The sequence below is a fragment of the Vitis riparia genome, chromosome 6 (genome assembly GCF_004353265.1).
Source record: "Vitis riparia cultivar Riparia Gloire de Montpellier isolate 1030 chromosome 6, EGFV_Vit.rip_1.0, whole genome shotgun sequence".
In the NCBI taxonomy this organism is placed as follows: Eukaryota; Viridiplantae; Streptophyta; class Magnoliopsida; order Vitales; family Vitaceae; genus Vitis; species Vitis riparia.
This window is the reverse complement of record NC_048436.1, coordinates 19849822-19871985: the sequence shown is the minus strand read 5'-3', so window position 1 is coordinate 19871985 and position 22164 is coordinate 19849822. Positions and strand designations below refer to the sequence as shown.

General features: G+C 35.3%; 1 protein-coding gene across 4 annotated transcripts in view; it reads left to right on the top strand.

Moving 5' to 3' along the window:
* The first annotated feature begins 4966 nt into the window (after positions 1–4966).
* The window catches only part of LOC117915570 (helicase protein MOM1), a 67824-nt gene continuing 50626 nt past the window's right edge, over positions 4967–22164 (top strand). For 2 of the 4 annotated variants that reach the window (XM_034831157.1, XM_034831156.1), the window contains exons 1-2: positions 10811–10898; positions 21235–21319. In XM_034831157.1, coding sequence (XP_034687048.1) covers positions 21300–21319 — 20 coding nt within the window. In that variant the 5' untranslated portion in view covers positions 10811–10898; positions 21235–21299. Of the gene's footprint in view, positions 5154–9413; positions 9957–10294; positions 10899–21234; positions 21320–22164 lie in introns of those variants that run through there. The other 2 variants (XM_034831158.1, XM_034831155.1) reach the window with 2 other exon arrangements.

The following is a 22164-nucleotide window of genomic DNA, read 5'->3' as shown; positions in this document are numbered from 1 at the left end:
TAAATTAATTGATTAATTGGAGAATTGTTAGATTAATTAATCAATTCAATTAGGATCCTTTTAAGTGACCCACGCCACAAGATGGGCTCAAGTCACTTAAGCCTAGTTGAAACCTTACAAATACTCCTTATGAGGTTAAAGTTTAAGTTTTCTTCTATCATTCTCTCTACATTCACTAGAGAGAACCCTAACCTCCACCCTCCAAATTTCGACCACTTAAGTGTCAAACTTCTAGAAAGAGTCATCAAGCAAAACATCACTAGATTATGAAAACTTCATCATTATTTATCATAAGGAAACAATTTGGGAGAATCTAAATTTGAGGTAAGCACTTTAAACTTATTTTACTAGATCCTAAAAAGTTTTATGTGCCATGTTTCAGTTATGCATTGGATCTAGTCACCTTAGGAATAGAAACCTACACCTAATTTGATCTTGGGATATGGAACAGAGTAATCCAAAATTCTCATCAGCAGCTTTGGCAAAAAAAAAAAACCAAAGATAGAATTATTATGACTTTTGTACCACTTCGAATGCCTATAAATGCCAAACTAGGTCAAATTATTTTACTTGTTACCTAATCCTTTAAATTAAGAATGTATATAATTTATTTGAATGGATTTTGATTTAAATAGATTAATTTATTGAAACTGTAAAATAATTATTGATTTTTAATTCAAATAATCAAGATTGAAGGTTTCTACAATCCAACTTCAGTTATAGATCCTTAGGCAAAATAAGGGCATATAATTTAATTAATCTTAAGATAATTAGAATGCATGGTCTAATGAGATCAACCTAAGGTCCATACCTCATAGTTGATCTATATCCAAATTTTTAGTATTTTATTCCATTTTGAATTACCTAATTGATGAATACAGATGAAATATGAGTTTAGATCTAAGATTTTTAAGCTTTTACCACTCTATGTAAATTTGCCTTAAGGTAGATAACAATGAAAAAATCTCAGATAATTATGAATCAAGAATTCCTAGTATCAGGAATGTGTGATTACACCATCTCCTAAATCAAACTAACTTTAGAAGGTATTTTATTCTTAATATTGGTGTCATAACCTTTCATTTAGTTTGTTATTAGTTTAATTTCACCTAATATTTACCTTTAAATCTAATCTTAAGTTTTCATATTTCTCACCCCAAGATTGCTTTTTAACCTCATATGAGTGTGTTTTCACATACATAATCCATAAAAGAATAAGAACATACCATTTTTTATTTATAAGAAATTAAAAATGATACTTTAGGAAACCAAGAAAAACCTTTAATATCTTCTCTAGCTCAAGAATAGTTAAAGAATTCTCTCTCTAAGCCCCTAGCCCCCCTCCCCCCTCTTCACTTATTCGAATAGAAAAAATAACTAAAATTGAGGTTTTTATAGAAAAATTAGAAAATATGCAAAGTTGGTATGCTCCTATCAGCCACTTATTTCCCAAATAATTTCTTAAAAATAATAAATTTTGATTTCTAGTTGTGTGAGGTCCACTTAGGGCTAATGGAATGCCCAAGATGTAATTCTTAGGGTAGAAAAAGATAAAATCTCAAAGTGGCAATGACCCATTTCGAATTTAGCATGATTTTGAAATGAATTTTGAAGAGGTAAGTTGAGATCTTCCCTTGGAAATGCGTGATTTTGAAATTTGGGTAATTTCAAATGGGTTTTGAAATTATAAGTTGAATTTGGAAATCACCATTTCAAATTTGAAATGTCTCTTCAACTATGCTAAGTTGTCTTCAAATGATCATAACTTCTTTGTTTTAACTCTGATTTATACACCATTTGAGGTGTTGGATTAATATTCTAACTTTTGAGCTTTGAAACAATATATAATATTTCCAAAATTCACGTTGGGAAGTCTTTCAAAGTTCACCTCAAAGTAAAAGTAAGTGTGGTTGTCAAATCTTAAACTCTAATTCTCATACTAAACTTCGAACAATAGTCTCCAACATTTTTTCTCGTGTTTGTTTGCTCTCCATTTCTCTTTCCATGATCTTCATTTCTCATTCCTTACGCTATGCATGACCCCATTTGCATTTGTTGCACATCTCATCGCATTTCATTACTTTTTGAGCTCATTTGATGTAAATTCAGTTTTTTTACTGCCATGAATGAAAACGGTTCTCACAACTTGCATACTTTTCATCTCTTAAACTTGGAATTTTGCTCAAGATATATGTTAGACCCATGACTATGGTCTTAACAATATTTCAAGTTAAGTCAGGTGAGTTGAGTCTCTTTATCACACAATTCACTTTCTAACTATGCCTTTAGAACTCAATTTATGACTTTAGACAACTTGTCTTGGTCATTAGGATGAGTTTTCTATAGTGAATATACTAGTGTGTATAGTTATATATTAGACAAGACCTACAACAGTTATGACATTAGTCGAGTAGTCATGATTTCACCAAGCTACTATGTTGTATGAACTCTTAACCTTAAGAAAATATTGAGTTAGTGTTGAGGTTTTCAGTGAATTTAACTTACAAATGAAACCCTAAGATAATCGTATTTTCTCTATAGATTGAGTCATTTTTTATTAAGACGGATGGCAATAGGTATTCTCAAAATTAGGCATCATGATATCTCATGAGATTGAGTTAATATTTCTACACGAGTGATCTTAAGACTTGTGACCATGAGATTTGTAGTGCCATAGTAATTCCTTAAGTGGAATTTGACATATAATCTTCATACACTTAAGTATGTTAGTTGATCATATAATAAGTAAATATGAGCTTCAAGAATTATAAAGGTAATTTTGAAAGATTAATAACTTTCATTTTGTTAGATTATGAACATCAATTTATTAAAAGTTTGCATGCAGTGAATAGTAGGTTATGAAATGAAGAAATTGATTAAATTATATTTAATTAATTCTTATCTCGATGTAATGACATAGGATACTGGAATGCAATTTATTGTCTTTAAGAAATGTTGATTTTAAAATTGAATTTTGAGGAAGCTTGTATTTTTCTTATGAGTCCTAATAGTCCCTGCACAAGCTCATATTTTTTGTTAGCATAAAGGTTTTGAGGACTTATAGAGAATTAATCATTTATGTGAATAATGTCATTTTGGTAAAAGCATAAGGTTACATAGGGTTTTATGATTAATTAATTTTGGTCTTCCTGGATTGGACTAATGAATTATTTGAAGCTTATTAAAACTAATTAATTAATTAAGATCTAGTAGGTCAAATTAAGTGATCTAAGTCCAAGTTAGGCCAAAATCACTTAAGCTAGTTAGAGAGTCCATACAACCTAATGAGTATGGACCTAATGAGTTTTAAGGTTAAACTCTAGTTTTCAAACTAATAGTCTTCTAAATACTTACCCTCATTTTCTCTCTCCTCTTAAAGTGTGTAGCTATGCTATACAAGTGTCATGAATATGAGAATGAGTTATTTGGTGGAAGATCACTAGGTTTTTATATCTCTTTTATAAAAGGATTTCAATTTAGGAACAATCGAACCTTAGGTATGATTCCTAATACACTTTATAGAGTCAAAGTTTTGATTTTTATTATTTTCATTAGACTTAAAATCTTAGATGCATGCTTTGACTGTTATTCTCTAATGTTCTGAATACTAAGGTGGTGTTTGTTTTTTTGACTGAATAGAAAAAACCAAAATAATCTATCAACGTAAACTAAAATAACTAAATTAAACCTATTAATAACAAGTTTACTTTAGTTATATTAGATGATATTAACTTTTTTTTATTTAGTCAAAAATCAAACAACACCTAAGCCTAAAGATCAACCTTTGTAATACTTCAAGTATCATCCTCAAAGATAACTACGACTTTTGTAATACTTCAAGTATCATCCTCAAAGATTGACCTTTGGAAGTTGTTAAATTAAGTCTAAAATATTGCTTATTATTTAATCTCTAAATTAGGTTTAAAGTCGTTAAACTATAATATGTGTTTGGACAATAAGAATTATACAAAATTAGTCTTTTTAATATAAAGAGTAATAGATTTATCAAGAAATCCTACACATCTCTTATCAAGACACCCATTTGGCTAATGATTTTATTTAAGATCTTAGTCCTTGGATGTAAGACGGCTTTTTGGCGACCAAGTTTCATGTTAAACATAAAAGCTAATGACTTAAATCTCAGATGTATGAGTTCTTAAGAAGATTCACTCACCGACATATACGCAAATCAATTTGAAAATCATATTTACCAAAAAAAAAAAACAATTTAGAAAACTTAAAAATCTTAGAAATATTTGGAAAGATTTGGAAAAAATTTCCTTTTAGGTTTGTTTTCTTTTTTAAATCCTTAAATTAAATTATTTTCCAAATTTTCTCAAAGATTTAGAAAGATTTTTCTTTTAAAATTATTTCAAAAATAATTAAAAAACAAAAAATCATATTAATTTTTTATTTTTTATTTTCTATTGATACTTGGTTTTGCAAATGCACACAAGAATATGAGAAGATAGGAGCATGTTTCATATATAATTAAAAATAGTTTTCTGTTTTTAAAAACATAATATTATTTTATTTTTAAAAAAATATTATTTGGTCATTGTTTTTTTAAAATAATTTTTAAAAATAAAATAAAATAAAGAATAATTTTTATAGATAGAAGTTATTTTTATCAATTTTCAATACAATTTTTACAAACAAATTTAAGAAAACATAGTCAATCGCACTAGGTTTTCCAAAAATGCCATTAATGTATTCATTAATTTTACTAGTTTATTTTAACAAATTTAACCATTTTAGTAAAAGCTAAAGGTCAAAAAGTAGGTGATACATGCACAAGAACAGAATATATATATATATATATATATATATATATATATATATATATATATATATATATTTATTTATTTATTTATTTATTTATTTATTTAACTAATGAAATGTTCCTTTTCACAATTACAATTACATCCTTGGTAAACCAAATCAATTTTCACGAAATGCAGTGAAAATTGGTAAAAATCATAATGCAGAGATTAAAGCTCTGAGCCACATGCAACGATTCCTTCCATTTCCTTCTAGATTTTCTCGAGAAAATTTGTTGGTGAAAATTGAAGCTAAAAAGAAAACATTAAACCACTAGCATCGAACAATCCACACTCTTTCGAGAACATCTCCCAAGCAATTTTTTTGGTCAGGTTAGTCGATTCTTTATTCTATCCTTTCTTTTGTTCTTGAAATCAACATCTGCATTCAGAATTTTCTCCGATTCTCTGAATTAGGGTTTCGTTTTGAACTGATAGGCTTGTGTGTTTGATTTGGTTATTTTTCCGGGGATTTTACAAAGCATGTTTGCACGGTTGCTGTTGTTTTTGCTTTTTCTTGTTTTAGGGTCAGTTTGATTGCCGAGAAACCATGGGAAAGTGAAGGAAAATCTGGAATCTTACAACGGCCAAGTTCTATTATTATTTTTCTTATGGTTCTTGATAACTAAATGGAGCATTAGGGTTTTTGGAGTGGCTTTGAAGGGGCATTGTGGTATAAAGATGCTGCATTGGGTTGATTAGATATGATGTCTAGGGTTTTTGTTTGTACTGAAGGTTCATGTTTGCCTTTTGAGTTGTTACCAACTGGTTATGTGATTTTTATGAAAAACTTAGTTTTAGAATGGGATTATATGTTTTGGGTTGAATATATTTGCTTTGTGCAGTAATGGACTCACCCAAAGCTCTCGTTACTTATTTATTAATGGATATCAAAAACTTTAAAGGTAAAAATATGTTACCAGCTGCCCCTTTAAAGCAGTGATTGAAACTCAGAAGAGAGAAAAATGCAGAGCACCTTAATCTTCAACTTTGTAGGAGTTACGAGCAGTAAGGAGGGTGGGAGTAAACACCAAGAAACTGTATATTCTTTGTAAGTTTGAATGGATCTTTGGGAAAAGAGGACTCTTCAAATTTAGAAATTTTTGTGTCCCAAATATCCTGTGACCAATGAGTTCTTTGTAATGTACACTATTTTTCTTTGGCAAACAAGCCAGCAATCATTGATGTTTTCCCAGAATTCTGTGTAGATCTCTCTAAGATAAATAGTCTTTTATGTGCAATTCTAAATGGGAAGTCATCACATGTTATTGGTGAAACTGAATACTTGAATTTGACAAAACCTCTATTTTATCCTTGTTGCGAAATAGCTAAGATGAGTAAATTTTTTACCAAAAAATGGACTCTTCACTCTCCTTTTTTTAATTAAGGACACGAAATTTTTTACCATATAATGGACTCTTTTTTTATTTTTTTATAAGATAAAATGGACTCCACTCCCCTCCCCTCCTTTTTGTAATTAAGGAAGTGAATATTACCTATCATCATAATGTTGTTCGCTTTAATCATGTAATGCTGTTCATTTTAAACTTGTATACACATAATTTTGATTTCATTATAAAATGAAGAGGAAACCACAGATCACTTTCTTTTGTTTTGTGAAAAGGCCAGAATGTTATGGCTTCTGATCCTCTCCCTTTTTGGAGTGCAATGGGTGATGCACTCCTCCGTGAGGAGGAACCTATTGGGATGACATGGGTCCTCTATGGGCAAGAAAAGGGAGAAAGCTTGGAGAGCTGCCCCTCTCTGCTTGATGTGGACCATATGGAAAGAAAGGATTAAGAGGGCCTTCGACGATGTTGAGAGGAATGATCAAGAAATTAAATCCATTTTTTTGTACACTTTGTGAATTGGGTTAGGGTGTATATAGAGGAACACACTTTCTCTTTGATTGATTTTGTGGACTGGTTAGCTACCAAGTAAGGGCCAGACTTGTTGCCTTATTGTCTTTTGTTCTTTTGTTCCTTGGGATACTCCGTGCATACTCTTTCTTTAGCCTCTTTGGCTTTTAATGAAATTTCCTTTACCTATCAAAAAAAAAAAAAAATTTTGATTTCATTATGGTTATTTAAATTTGTTCATCCCATTCAAAATTTTCATTGGGAGTGATAACACTACAACCTCTCTATTAGATTTTATAGAATGGGTGGACTCTTCTTTTTAAAAGTGGTTTTGTAGCTACTATAGCTGGTTTTTGCTTCTCACTTGCATACTTCCGGTATACTGTTTTTGCCACTTTAGTTTGGCATCCTTTTTATAGTCATTAATATACATACTCTTATTTGCCTATCAAAAAAAAAAAAAAAACACTACAGCCTGATTTCATAATTGATAAGGTTGGTTGCAGCACTAGAGTTGAAATATACTTTCAAGCTTTGTTTCGTTCTCTGAGAGAATGAGAGGGAGGATAGAGAGATGCTTAAAAATAGCATCATTTCTTAAGCATTTTGGGCATTCTCTTTGCATTTCTCTCTCCCCTTTTATCGCAATTAACGTTTCTTTTGTTTCTGAATAAAAAGAAGTAGGAGACTGAAGATGTTTTCCTATGTGAAGATGGTAAGAGTGGTTACTCACACAAGTGTTAGTGTAAAAACTCGTATGTTCATTTGGGTGGCTTTATGCTTGTTTTCTTTTTCCTTTTGCCCCCTAGTTTATGTATTATTTTTGTTTTTATCTTTTGCTTAATTAAGGAATCTAGCATGCCTTCTAAGATGGTTCAAGGTGAAATAGAAGTTTCATTTTAATAGCTGGAAAATGTCATGCTACTGATGTTGCCTGTTTCATAGTTTTAAAGCATTGTTCCTTATTGGAGTATTTATGTAATATGAGAAGTGAAAGATTATGAGGGGCCTTTGTAATGTGCATACATTACATTAGCCTTTCCATTTCTATAAAACTTATGCATGTTTGCCATTTTATGTTTCTAACCAAGATGAAGAGTGACAAATATTAACCCTAACAAATATTCTTTATCCTAAAATATTCTTGCATTTGGTGATATGTGTTAGTCAAATTTCAAATATCTAACTCCTTTATTAATGCCAAATAATTTTGCCTATTTTCATTCTTGCCCTCCTGCAGGTCATCAAATAGAAGTATAATTTACTTCTTACCTTTTATTTTTTAGGCCAGAGACACATTAGGGAGTAGGGATTAAACTTTGTTAAGGCCAACATATGACCATCTGCAAATTGGTTTGGGGCATGCATTATAGAACCTGCTCAAGTTGCATGAAGTAAAAGAAGATCTAGAAATTCAGAGATTGCTTTAGCATGTTCTCCTTTTGTTGTTTTGCTGGGGAAATTTCAACCAGAATGAAACAATGTCTTTACCCTTTTCTTCTTTCCTTTTCTTTTTTCTACCTATTTTTCTTTTCTGTTCTTTTTGCATAGAGATCTTCATTCTTTGGTGAAGCCTGTAAAAAAATGGATGATCATTTTTTGAGAAGTAAATCTAAGTTTGGATGGGGAGTTCCAGTGCAATAATCTCATGTTTCAATATTTGGGTTGAACAAGAATGGAAATTACTTTGATCTTTACAAAGATGCATGGATCCAATAGGCTTTGTCTTATATATTCATATTGCAGATCATCTTCCAACAAGATAATGTTTCTTATGGCATTTTAAAGGGGGACACTAAGGACAACTTCAATGGCCCTGGATTTCCTGAGTGCATTACCATTCAATATGCTTATATTGGTAGTAGAGTGGCTATGATAAGCTGTTGTATATTGGGAAACTACAGATAAATTTATAAGCTGATACATGGATACCAGTCTATAATATAATATTGGGTCAGGTGTGCCAGTATGCAGTGAGTTGGATGTTTTTGTGATATTTTCTATTGTCAGTTGTTTGAAGTGATATGCCTTGCTAAATATGGGTGGAATTGGGTTGGGTTGATTGAGTAACCTAGCCTCTGTGCTTTTAATCACAGCATAGGTGGTCAGGAAAGGATATACAAACCTGAATAGGTTTTGGGTGGTGTAAGTTTCAATTGCCCAAGCACCGTGGTAACTGGTAACTGTTATTCCTTTTTTTGATACAGAAACAAAACATCTTCATTAAATGATGAATGCAAGAAGGAATGTTTTATGTATCTGTTTTATGCTCCCGGGTAACCTTTATTCTTAAGTATCTGTTTTATGCTCCCTGAAAATTTGACTTATATATCCTTACTATTTGACATGAACAGTGTGTAAGAAGATTGCTAATTGCTGCTTTTATTCTTTAGAAATGTTATTAGATCTTACTAATGTATTAACACAAAGTAAATTAGAAGTTATTTAGTTCTTTTTTCTGTAGCTTGATAGAAACCCGCGCCATTTTCTGTCAGCTACTTACTTTCACATGGGTATGAGATAAGTTCTGCTTTGGGTGGGACTCACCTTTGAAATCCCCTTTGCTTAATGGCATGTTTCCTGAATATTTATGTAATGGCTTTGCTTCAACTGCAAGAATTTTCATTTTTTGATTTCAATGTTCCCTTTGGAAGTTGGATCTTTCTGGTAGACATGTTCAGAAGTTGTACTCACTTTATATCTAAAGGAATCTTTCACTTTTTGGTGTTTGTAGCTGAAGTGATGGCAAATGATTCTCGAACAAGTCGCAAAACTAAGGATGATGACATTAATAATTCTAAGGGCAGGAACATTCGTGGCAAAGGATCATCTACTTCGGCATCTGCAACAACAGATATATCTGGTTTAAGAAGGTCAGCTAGAGAAACACCAACAAAGAAACTGTTGAATCCAAGCCCTTCAAGCACGCGGAAGTCTGAGCGACTTGAGAAACAGACACCAGTTACTCCTCCTGTTAAGAGGAAATCTGAGAGAGTTGAGAAGCAGAGGATGCCAAGTCCTTCGAGGAGGTCTGAGAGGGGTAAGAATCACCAGTCACCAAGTTCTTCAGGATCAAAAAAGTCAGAGAAAACTTCTGGTTCATCTGAGATGAGACATAAAAAGCAAAAAAGAGAGAAAAGTGTGAAAGAGGTGACCCTCGAAGCTAGAAAAGTTAGCAAAAATGAGGAACATGATTTGGAATCTGTTCAGGTGAAAAAGAAAAGAATGGATGCACGTGCTTATAGGGCATTGCTCAGGCGCAAGGTTAATGATGCAGGTAGCTGAGTTTCTTTTACACATTTTTTTTAACTTCCCCCTTTTATGGTTCTGTTGTTGAGTATTTATTTTTCTGATAACATGCTGTATTCATTTGTTATACCTGGTTCAAATCCAAAAATCTCAGGGAATAAATAACAGTATGAAGCTCCCTTGTTCTGCAGTGATGGCTGTGGAAAATGTACATGCATTTCCATATGGACAGGGATATATTTCAGTTATCTTACAATAGAATTAGTGTTTAGCAATAGCATTCTCTGTTTTGTATCCAAGTTGTTGTGGAGTAACTCTAGATTATTTATTTTTATCATTCTTGGTTTTTTTTCTGTTGACTTATAGATCTTGGTGGGAAGATGAGAAAACCAGATAAGTTGTTTCAAGAAGATAGCAGCGATAGCAGTGATAGTGGTTCCAAACAAGTTGAGGATGGGAGAACCGAGTGCAGTGGAAGAAGAGAAGATGAATTGAATGAAAAATCACAGGACAGAGCTCGTGAGGGGCCTGCAGAGGAATCTAATTGTAGTTTAAGAACATTCACAACTGAAGCTTTAGAAAATCATGGCAGAGTAGAATTGTCCTCAAGTCAGAATGGCTGTTTGAAGGGAACACTTGAGCATGAAGAGCGAAATCCTGTAGAGGAAGCTAAAGGTACTACTGATAATGCTGAGAGGATAGAGACGCACTCCTCTCCAGCTGAAAAGCTGCAAATGCCAGAGTTGATAGATTCTACTTCTAATAGAAGATCACTTGATGGTGGTGATGGCTTGAAACTTACACCTGTTAAAAGAAAGAGGAACACATTGGACATGGATTCTGATGCTTCTGAAAGAGTTCCAAGTAAGGATATCTGCACCCCTATTGCTGATCCTGTTTCTACATCACCAACAGGGTGCACAACAAATAAAGTTGTTGAGACATGTGGAGTATGTTCTAAAAGGCAAAGGTACTGATTTTCATCAAAAACCTCCTTCCCTCCCTTTATTCTGGTGTTATTTAAATTATCTCTTTATGTTGCCCATGCCAAATCCTAGCACTTTGTATGAAAAATGAAAATGAGTTTTTTCATAAGATTTTATTAGTTTAGTACCACTATTGGTGAGATATAGATTTCAAGTGCCTTGCTTACCATAATTGCCTTTTACAGTGGGGCAACACGCATCCTTCAATTGAATATGATACTTCCAAAAAGGTTAAAGGTCGAATGATGATCGATTTTATGTGCTGCAATATTAAGTGTATTTTGTACTATTGTCCTTCATAGATCTAATATTAGAGTGATTTTCTTCTAAGCTACCTCTCCTTGCTAACCCACACCTTTTGATCTACACTCCTAAAACTAATTGAGCTGGACCACATTAAGGGGAATGCCTTTAAATGTTGTGGTGCAAGAGGCTCAAAAGGAGTTAAAAAAATGAATGATATCCTAAAGAGTTTCTGAAGTCCTCGCCTTGTCCTAAAAAATCTTAGCATTTTTTCCTGCCAAACTCCTAAATCAAGGCGAGACAAGCTATTTGCGAAAGAGCCTTGCCTCTAATTGAGTTTCTCAATCCCTTTGATGAGATGGTCATTATATAACATATACTCTTAGGAGGAACCTAGTCCAAATTAGGTAGTTTGGAAAGTTTATACCATAGTCCCAAAGTCAATGGACAATGATTGGGATTCTTTGGGGGAAGAGGGGGGATGGAATCTCCGATTCTCTAGATCTTTCAATGATTGGGAGGTGGAGGCGGTGGAGGCGGTGGAGAGGTTCCTTTTGACTGTACAAGGAGAGAGGCTAGTCATTGACTTGGAGGATAGGGTGCTTTGGAAAGAGACTAAGGATGAGAATTTTTCTGTTAAATCCCTTTATAGTGCTCTTGAACCTAGAAGTGCAGTCCCGTTTCCGTGGAACATCATTTGGAGCCCTTGTGTTCCCCACTAAGGTGGGTTTTTTTGCTTGGGAAGCATTGTGGGGGAAGGTTCTAACCCTGGATCAACTCAAAAGGAGGGGAAGACTTATAGCTAACAGATGTTTCCTTTGTTGTGCTAAAGAGGAGTCGATTAATCACATTTTTATCCATTATCTCAACGCTAGGGTTTTTTAGGAGCTTGTTTTTGCATTGTTTGGCGTGATGTGGGTCCTTTCGCTTTTGGCTAGAGATACCCTCCTAGGTTGGGATGGATCCTTTGTGGGAAAAAAGCATAGAAAGGCTTGGATGATAGCTCCTCTTTGTTTATTTTGGTCGGTTTGGAAGGAAAGAAACATGATAGCTTTTGAAAATGAGGATTTCTTGATTCAAAGGATGAAATATTCATTTGTATGTAATCTTTGGTCTTCATCTAAGTCATATATAAGTGTGCGACCTTTTCCTTTATTAACTTTTTTGATTGGTTAGGTTCTAGATGAGGGCTGGTGAGTTTTTTGTATCCCCTCTTCTTTTTGTTCTTGCCTTTAGGCGCCTCTTGTATACTCCTTGTATGTTTTGGGTTGCCCTTTAAGCGCCCTTTTCTCTTAATATATTTTTTCTGTGTTTATCTATAAAAAAAAAATTAACTATGACAATTCTGAATAAACTTGGGAATTATGACTACAAAGGTTGATCTTCCCACTACAAATCTTCCTAAAAATGGATTCTCGCCTCTTCATCCACCACAAAATGAGTGTGTTTGGAAAAATCCTAAAAGGCTTGTGTAGTGGCCTTCTAGGGACAACAATGTGACCATTTGACTACAATGTTGGTATCTCACCAAGTAGAATGCATCCAATAGATACTTAGAATAACCTTATGCCAAAGAGCATAATTTTCCCTCAGAAACCTCCATGGCCATTTTCCCAATAGAACACGATTCCTTAAAGAAGTCTTCCTAAGTCCCAAATCCCTTTCCACCTTAAGACTTGTAGACTAGGTCCCGACTAATGAGATGATCTCTATTGTGCTCTGTAGCCTTTAACCAAAGAAAAATCCTTTTGCATTTTTTTGATCTTTAATGTTACTGAAGAAGGTATCTTGAAAATGGAGAGGAAATAACTAGGGATATGAGACAAGCACGACTAGATAAGAGTTATCCTTCCACTTAATGACAATTTTTTTTTTCTATCCATGGAAGACTTAGCTAGGGGAGAGACTAATTAGGAACCTTGCAATCAAGCAACATTTGGTCTTGACTCATGTTGATGCCAGAGTGAGTGCTCTTGTCAAGATTAATCTTAAGTCCAGATATGTGTTTGACAACTAACAAAATTAGCTTAAGATTTTGCAAATTTTTTGAACAAGTTCTAGAAAAAAAGATGGTGTTATTTGCAAATTGCAAATGAGACGCTTGGGTCCTACTTGTTCCCATAAGGAAGCCTTCTAATAACCTATTCTCCTCAGCTCTCAACAACATCCTACTTAACACATCAATTTCAATGGTGAGGAGGAAAGAGGACAATGGATCTCTTTATCTTAGACCTCTAGTTGCTTTGACCCAACATGTGGTATTTTCGTTCATTAAGATTGCAAAATTTGTCATGGATAAATAATTTCTCATCCAAGTTGTCTGTTTAGAAGAAGCCCCTTCCTTTCAGGTAAATGGTCTAGAAAACCCCAATCTACATGATCATAAACCTTTTTAAAATCAATTCTGAAAACTACCCCTTCCTCTTTAAAGCATCTTTTCTCATCCACTATCTCATTTGCTATCAACATTGTATTCAAGATTTGCTTTCCTTGAACAAAAGCACCTTGTGAAACATGAATAGTTTCATGAAGAACACCTTGTATATGCTTTGAGAAGATTTTGGCTATGATTTTATACAAACATGTGGTCAAGCTAATAGGTCTAAAGGTAGATATCTTTTTTATCTGACTCTTTTTGGGCGCTAGAGCAGTGAAGATGACATTAATACTTTGATTTATTACCCCACTATTGTAGAATTCTAAGAAATCCCTCAATAAATCCTCCTTAATCACATCCTACCACTATTGAATCATAGAAATGGTGAAACCATCAAGCCTAGGAGCCTTGTCCTTATCTAACTGAAAAATGGCTTTGAGAATTTCTTCTTTGGTAAAAGGATAGTCCAACTAGGTTGCACTCTTTTCTGATTAAAAAAAAACTAGGTAGCACTCTTTGATAAGGTGGGTGACCAATCTAAATCTTCTAACCTCTAAGACTCTTTAGGGGGACTTGTATATAGCTTTTAAAAAAAAAGCAATATTGCCAATATTAATAACAACGCCTAATTAAAAAAAGACACACCAAAGTACACAAGAAGTATACAAAGCTGTCACAAAGGCAATAAGATTAAGAGATTAACAACAAAACGTCTCTATCATCAACAAGAGCCAAATTAACAGACTAAAGAAAGTAGTTGGAAAGGTGGTTTCTACTTCTCAGAATGCCTTTGTGAGGGGAAGACAAATTCTTGACGCTTCCTTAATTGCAAATGAAGTGATAGACTCGTGGCAGAAACGAAAAGAAAAGGGCCTTATTTGCAAATTGGACATAGAAAAAGCTTATGATATCATCAATTGGAAGTTTTTGTTGAAGGTTATGCAAAAGATGGGTTTTGGGTCTAAGTGGGTGGGGTGGATGTGGAGTTGCTTATCCTCAGCTAAATTTTCAGTGTTGGTTAATGGGGTGCCAACTGGCTTCTTCCCTAGCACTAAGGGCCTTAGACAAGGAGATCCCCTGTCTCCTTATCTCTTTGTTATGGGAATGAAAGTGCTAGATGTTCTTATTAGGAGAGCTGTGGAAGGGGGATTTTTATCAGGGTGTAACATAAGGGGTGGCAGTAGATCCCCTTTGAACATCTCTCATTTGTTTTTTGCTGACGACAGAATTGTGTTCTGTGAGGCTAGTAAGGATCATCTAACTCACTTAAGTTGGATTTTACTCTGGTTTGAAGCAGCTTCAGGCCTAAGGATTAACTTAGCCAAGAGTGAAATCATTCCAGTTGGAGAGGTGGTGGAGATGGAAGAGTTGGCTGTTGAGCTAGGCTGCAAGGTGGGGTCCTTACACTCTCAGTACTTGGGTCTTCCTTTAGGGGCTCCTAATAGAGCGCCTTATATGTGGGATAGGGTGGAAGAGAGAGTAAGGAGGAGACTCGCGCTTTGGAAATAACAATATATCTCTAAAGGGGGAAGAATCACTTTAATAAATGGCTAGCATGCCAATCTATCAAATGTCTATCTTCAGAATGCCCAAGGTTGTTGCTAGAAGGCTAGAGAAAGTGCGAAGTGACTTTCTATGGGGAGGGGGAAATATGGAGGGGAAAATTCATCTAGTTAATTGGGAGGTGGTTTGTACAGACAAGGATAAAGGTGGGCTAGGCCTTAGGAAGCTAGTCATGTTGAACAAAGCTTTACTTGGCAAGTGGATATGGAAGTATGCTTGTGACAAAGATAACATTTGGAAACAAGTGATTAAGGTGAAGTATGGGCAAGAGGGTCTTGGTTGGAGGCCAAAGAAGGCTAATGGGGCGGTTGGAGTAGGGGTTTGGAAGGAGATCTGGAAAGAATCAGAGTGGTGTGGGGATAACATGATATTCCGAGTTGGGAAGGGCAACACGATTAGATTTTGGATAGATGTTTAGTGTACTGATACAACGCTGTCCCATTGCTTTCCTCATCTCTTTGGTATGGCTGTCCAAAGGAGCTCAACGATTGAGGAAATGTGAGACCAAAATTCTGGTCAAGGAGATTAGAACCTAAATTTTTTGAGGGACTTCAATGATTGGGAGTTGGATACGGTTGGGGATTTACTCCATATGTTGAGGGGTCATAAGCCTTCTTTGGAGGAAGACTCAGTCCTATGGAGGCAAGGAAGAAATGGTCAGTTCAGGGTCAAGGAAGCTTATAGTTTGTTGACCAATTCTAATGATACAGGTTTTCCTTCAAGAAGTATTTGGGTGGCTAGGGTGCCAACTAAAGTCGCCTTCTTTGCATGAGAGGCGACGTGGGGGAAGGTGCTTACTTTGGATAGACTTCAAAGAAGAGGGGTGCAATTTCCAAATTGTTGCTTTTTGTGTGGGTGTGAAGAAGAAAATGTAAATCACATCCTTATACATTGTACAATGGTTAGAGCTTTGTGGAATATTGTTCTTGGGTTAGTAGATGTGAAATGGGTTTTTTCCAGAAACTGTAAAGGAGGTCTTAGCTAGCTGGAGGGGCTCGTTTGTGGAAAAGAAAAGGAAAAAGATTTGGGACGCCATTCCGCTGTGTATTTTTTGGACGGTGTGGAAGGAGAGGAATAGATTAGCTTTTAGGGGGGGTGTGTTGAATATTCAGAAGTTAAAGAATTTTTTTGTCTGTAATTTGTGGAGTTGGGCCAAATTGTATTTAGGTGGAGGCTTTCTCCCTTATAGGCTTCTTGGAGTGGGTAGCATCCACTTAAAGGGAGGTGATTCTTTTTGTTTTTGTTTTTTGAGGCCCTAGCCGCCTTGTATATTCCCTATATGCTTTGTGGCGTTCTGCCTCTCTTTTAATGCATATCCTTTACTTATCAAACAAAAAAAAAAAAAATCATCAACAAGAGCCCAATAAATCATCAAAATCTGTATGGACTTTGTGAAAGAGGAGGTGATGAACTTTTTCAGGGAGTTCTATGAACATAGTAAATTTGTCAAAAGGCTAAATGCAACTCTTCTGGTTTTAATCCCAAAAAAGGCGAGGGCTGAAGATTTGAGGGATTTCAAGCCCATAAGCTTGGTAGGAAGCCTGTACAAGTAGTTGGCTAAGGTTTTAGCCAATAGACTTAAAAATGTGGTTGGAAAGGTGGTATCTAAGGCTCAAGGGGCTTTTGTAGAGGGTAGACAAATTCTAGATGCAGTGCTAATAACTAATGAAGCCATTGACCCGGTTCTAAAGAATAATGAAAATGGGATCATGTGCAAACTTGACATAGAGAAGGCATATGACAATGTGGATTGGTCTTTTCTTCTCACAGTTATGCAAAAAATGGGTTTTTGGCAGAAATGGATAGGGTGGATAAAGTGGTGCATATCTACTGTGAGTTTCTCTGTGATGGTTAATGGAACGCCTAAGGGATTCTTTCAAAGCTCAAGGGGATTGAGGCAAGGTGATCCTCTATCGCCTTATCTCTTTGTGATAGCCATGGAGGTCTTTAGCTCTTTCATTAAAAGGGCAATGGAGGGAGGTTTTATGTCAGACTATAAGGTGAAGGGTAGGAACGAAGAAGGGGTTCAGATTTCCCACTTGTTGTTTGCTGATGACACCTTGGTATTTTGTCAAGCTTCTCAAGACCAACTGACATACCTAAGTTGGTTACTTATGTGGTTTGGGGCCGTATCGGGGTTGAGAATTAACTTGGAGAAGAGTGAACTCATTCCAGTAGGGAGGGTAGAGAATATTGATGACCTTGCCTTGGACTTCGATTGTAGAGTGGGTAGTCTCCCGTCCACTTATCTGGGTCTTCCTTTGGGTGCTCCATTTAAATTAGTATTAGTGTGGGATGGAGTGGAAGAGCGCTTCCGTAAAAGATTAGCTATGTGGAAGAGACAATACTTATCCAAGGGAGGGAGAGCAACTCTAATCCGAAGTACTTTGTCGAATTTGCCTGTTTACTTTATGTCCTTGTTGAGATTACCAAGTTCAGTTAGACGAAGACTAGAGCAAATTCAAAGGGACTTCCTATGGGGTGGTAGCAACCTGGAGTGAAAACCACATTTATTAAGAGGGAGGTGGTATGCTTAAGTAAAAAGAAAGGGGGATTGGGGGTCAAGTGTCTCTCAATTCTTAATAAGACTCTCCATTCCAAATGGAATTTGTGATATGCAAATGAGAGAAAGGCTTTGTGGAATCAAGTGATTAGAGGAAAATATGAGGAAAATAGAGGGGGTTGGTGCTCTCGGGAAGTGAGAGAGGCACATGGTGTGGGGCTTTGGAAAGGAATAAGGATGGACTGGAAGTTGGTGAGCACATAGATTTCTTTCAGTGTTGGCAATGGAAGGAGGGTGAGATTTTGGAGGGATAGATGGTGTGGGGATTCCCCTTTATGTGAGTCTTTTCCTTCCCTTTTTACTTTGTCTGTTGAAAAAGAAGCTTGGGTGGCTGATGTTTGGGATCCCTTGGCTGAGAGGGGTTGGAACCCCTATTTTTCAAGAGCCCTAAATGATTGGGAGGTGGAGGAGGCGGAAATTTTTTTGGAGCGTCTTCACGGGAGGAGAGTGCTTGAGAATGTAGAGGATATGGTGGTTTGGAACGAATCAAAGAGCGGCAAGTTCTCGGCCAAGTCTCTATACCGTGCTCTAGAAGCGGACTGCCCTGTTTTGTTTCCATCTAGCTGTATTTGAAATGTGTGGGTACAACCCAAAATTAGTTTCTTTGCGTGGGAGGCCGCATGGGGGAAGGCTTTAACCCTAGATCTTGTTCAGAAAAGAGGATTGTCCTTGGCTAATAGATGCTTTATGTGTCTTGAGAATGAGGAGACCATAGACCATTTGCTTCTTCATTGTTAAAAAACAAGGACCTTATGGGAGTTACTTTTTACCTTGGTTGGGGTGTCTTGGGTGATGCCCTCCTCAGTTAGAGAGACGTTTCTCAGTTGGTAGGGTTCTTTTGTGGGCAAAAAGCACAGGAAGGTGTGGAGAGCTGCTCCTCTTCATATTTTTTGGACGGTTTGGAAGGCGAGGAATAGGTTGGCTTTCAAGGATAATGAGCTGTCAATTCAGAAATTGAAATATTCCTTTATCCTCTCTCTATGGTCTGAGGCTAAGCTGTTTTTAGTCGAATGCCCTCAATCTTTGGGTAACTTTATTGATTGGTTGAGATCATTTTAAGGTTGTTTTTGGGCCAGTTGGTCTTTGGGTCTCTTTCTTTTTCTTTGGCCTTTTTGGTGGTGGGTGTATAGGTTTGTATACCGTGCATAGGTTTGTATACCCTGAGTCGCTTTTTTGGCGTCTCTTTTTAAATGAATTTTACTTTACTTATCAAAAAAAAAAAAATCTGTATGGACATTGATGCACCCCTCACAAGATTTTCTTGCACAAAGCCAAAGAGAGCATAGAAAGGAATTATTGAGAACTTGAATTGATTGTTCTTCATTGACAAAAATTCTACGATTCCTCTCTTTCTAGATGGTTCAAAATAAGTACAAGGGAGTTGCCTTCCACACCTTTATGCGCTTCTTACTCCTAAAGGTCCTTGATAATGTTTCTTTAACCATAGCAAACATCACACGTTCTATTATGAATAATGAGAATAATAACTACTGTAATTTTCTTGTTGCAACACAATGAAGAAGAACATGATCTATAGATTCCTCCTCCACCTTACAAATATTGCATTATTTACCAATGCCCATCCCCTTCTTTTTAGTTGATTTAGAGTCAAAATTCTCCCTAGGCTACTTCTCGAGCAAAGAAGCCTACTTTTGTTGGCACCCATAGATTCCATACTACTTTTAGTGGGAAGGTTGTTTCTTTTTTTGACTCCAACAATCTATGCCAAAGTTCTAGTGTTGTAGGACAACAAAGAAAAAGATGCTAGACTGATTCACTATTCAAACGCATAACACATTGGTCTGGGATTAGAGCTGTGTACAACCTCCTCAACTAAAGCAAGTCTTTGGTATTAACTTTCTTATTAGCCACGATCCATGTGAAAGCCTTAACCTTGGGTGAAATTTTTGAGTTTTAAATTAACTTAGTAGGAGCAAAAGAGGTTAAGACATGAGTGACAAGAGAGGCTAAGAGAGCTTTTATGAAAGAGCTTATTGAGGAGGGTCCTAAGGGTGTCAATGACCAAACTCTTTCATCTAGGAAGGAAGGGGATTGGTGAACATGTAGCAAATAGGAAAGAAGGCTAGTTAGTTCCTCAATCTTTGGATCAAAAAGGTTTTGAAGAAAATTGAACATAGTTATTACTTTTTCAATATTTTCACTTCAAGTTTTGTTGCAACTACATAATGTCATTATGGCGGATGATAGGAAATATGTGGCCATGACCTTTCTTCTTTTAACAGCCACACGGTATCTGTTTGGCCTTTTATGCCATGTGGTATACTCATTTGAAGAATCGGGCATCACCATCTTATGAGCCCCACTGAAGAGATCAGCTATTTGAAAATCAGTGTGATTGTATTCTTTAAAAATTTGTTTGCGATGGTAGGATATTGGAAGACAATTTTGAAAAAAGAAGTTTTAAAAACATATGGTTAAAACTCATGGATTTATACTGTTTTTTTTTTCTAATTAGAAACAAGAGATATATTAATTACATATAAAGAATTCATGAGAGGAATGAGGAATCCTCCCCACAAATACACAAACCTGATTTGAACTCTAAAAACTTCTGCTATACAAGGAGAGTTGTACCAAAAAAAAAAAAAAAAGATCACAAAAGAATGTACAAGGAATTCATCTCCTAAAAACCGGCTATGCTCCTCTCATTGTTAGCCCAACCCTAAAGATGTACATACCAAATGCCAACTGAGCTAAATGACATTCAAAGGAATGCCTTTAAAATCGTCAATGCAAGGGGCCCAAAAAAGAGTAAAGAAATGAAATAAATCCCATGACATCTCTGATGTCTTCCATTTATCCTCAAAGATCTTAGCATTCACACAATCCAAATCAAAATGAGACAAACAGTCTTCCATAGGGTCTTGCCTCTAGTGGAATTCCCAAAACCCATATAAGAAATAGTCATCATGTTACAAAAACTCCTAGGCTGATCCCACGCCATCCTGGCTTGTTTGAATAACCTGTGCCACACATACTAATATTTAAATGTCTCCTATTCCTTTTTTCATGGCTTTATATAATGGAATTAGAAGGGATAGTTTGGAAAACATATGGTTAAAACTCATAGGGTTATACTGATTTTTAAATGCCTCCCATTCTTTTCTTCATTGCTTTATATTATGGAATTAGAAGGGATCCCCTCCTTCCACAACTTTTTGCTAAAATTATGTGCTAGCAGTGTCATTTTAAAATGGCATTGAATTTGATTTGGTGCCTTTTTGTTTTTTAAAAGGCTAATGTTGAATTAGATGCTTGCCATAATCTAAACTGGAGCAAAGTGCTGTAAATTTAGCCAAAAGCTTGAGCACCTTCTAGTGTCAATGCTTCACCTTTTCATATTATAATGTGTGCATTTTGTTGTAATCATACTCACAGCAGTTTCTCAACCCTATTATATAATGGAAGATTGTGTTATAATCTCCAAGAACACTACTTTCTGGTTTTTGGACATGGATATGGTGCTGAGTTTGAAAATGGATATAACCTTTACAGTTGTTTGTATCATGCCAAAATGAGAAAAGAAAAACTTATTTGTTATACTTAGTTGCAGGGTAGACCATGATTCACCATCCCAGGAGTTCTGCTCTTGCAATACCAAAATAAACCAGGACTTAAATGACAGCTCTGCTCATAAGGTTGGTTCTTTTTATTCTCACATTTTCTTTGTGCTTCTGGTTTACCTTTCTTATATTCTTCTTTTTGAGTAATATGTTATTTGATGAATACTTACAATAGCATGTGCAAACTTATTCTTCTTCCTAGCCTATACTATGATAGGATCCTTGTGTTTTGTGCCTCACTGGTTTATCTGTGGTAATCAATATGATTCCATGGCGAGGAGAGGCACATCCATCTTTTCATAAGTAGAAAACAACCATCAAGAGGGTAACCTAGTGAATACAATTCTCTCTATTTTAGGATATATTGCACAAATCTCAAGATACATGCTGTATAGTTTCACTAAAAAATGCCATGTGGTTTAGTCACATATGTGGGTTAAAATTTGATAACATTGTCAAAAAAAAAAATCTTCATCAAGTTCTTATCAGCATGCATTTTGATTGGATAAATGTGGAAAATATGCTGATGTGGCATATGTAATAAGTTACCTGCTCAAAGTGTTTGAGAAGAAGCAAGAAACTACAGCAAGATGTATGAGACTGTCCTCATCATAGTTGGATACAAAATCTGAATTATGATAATTAAAATATGAAACTGTAGCTCTACTAGGACATTGACAAGAAAGAGGATCCAATGAGGACCAATTGTCCACACAACATTGGGGGAAAGGAAAGCAAAGAATTCTGGTTTTGTAGAAAAATGTTTTCTAATAGTTAATTTGATTGTTTTGCTTAGTGATTGCAGGATTTATGTATATTTATATTCATTAACTTTGCTTCTCGGTATTCCGTTCTTTTGCTTTGGCTATTTAGTGATCCTAAATTATTTAGCAGATTCAATTTCTTTGCTTGCAATCTTT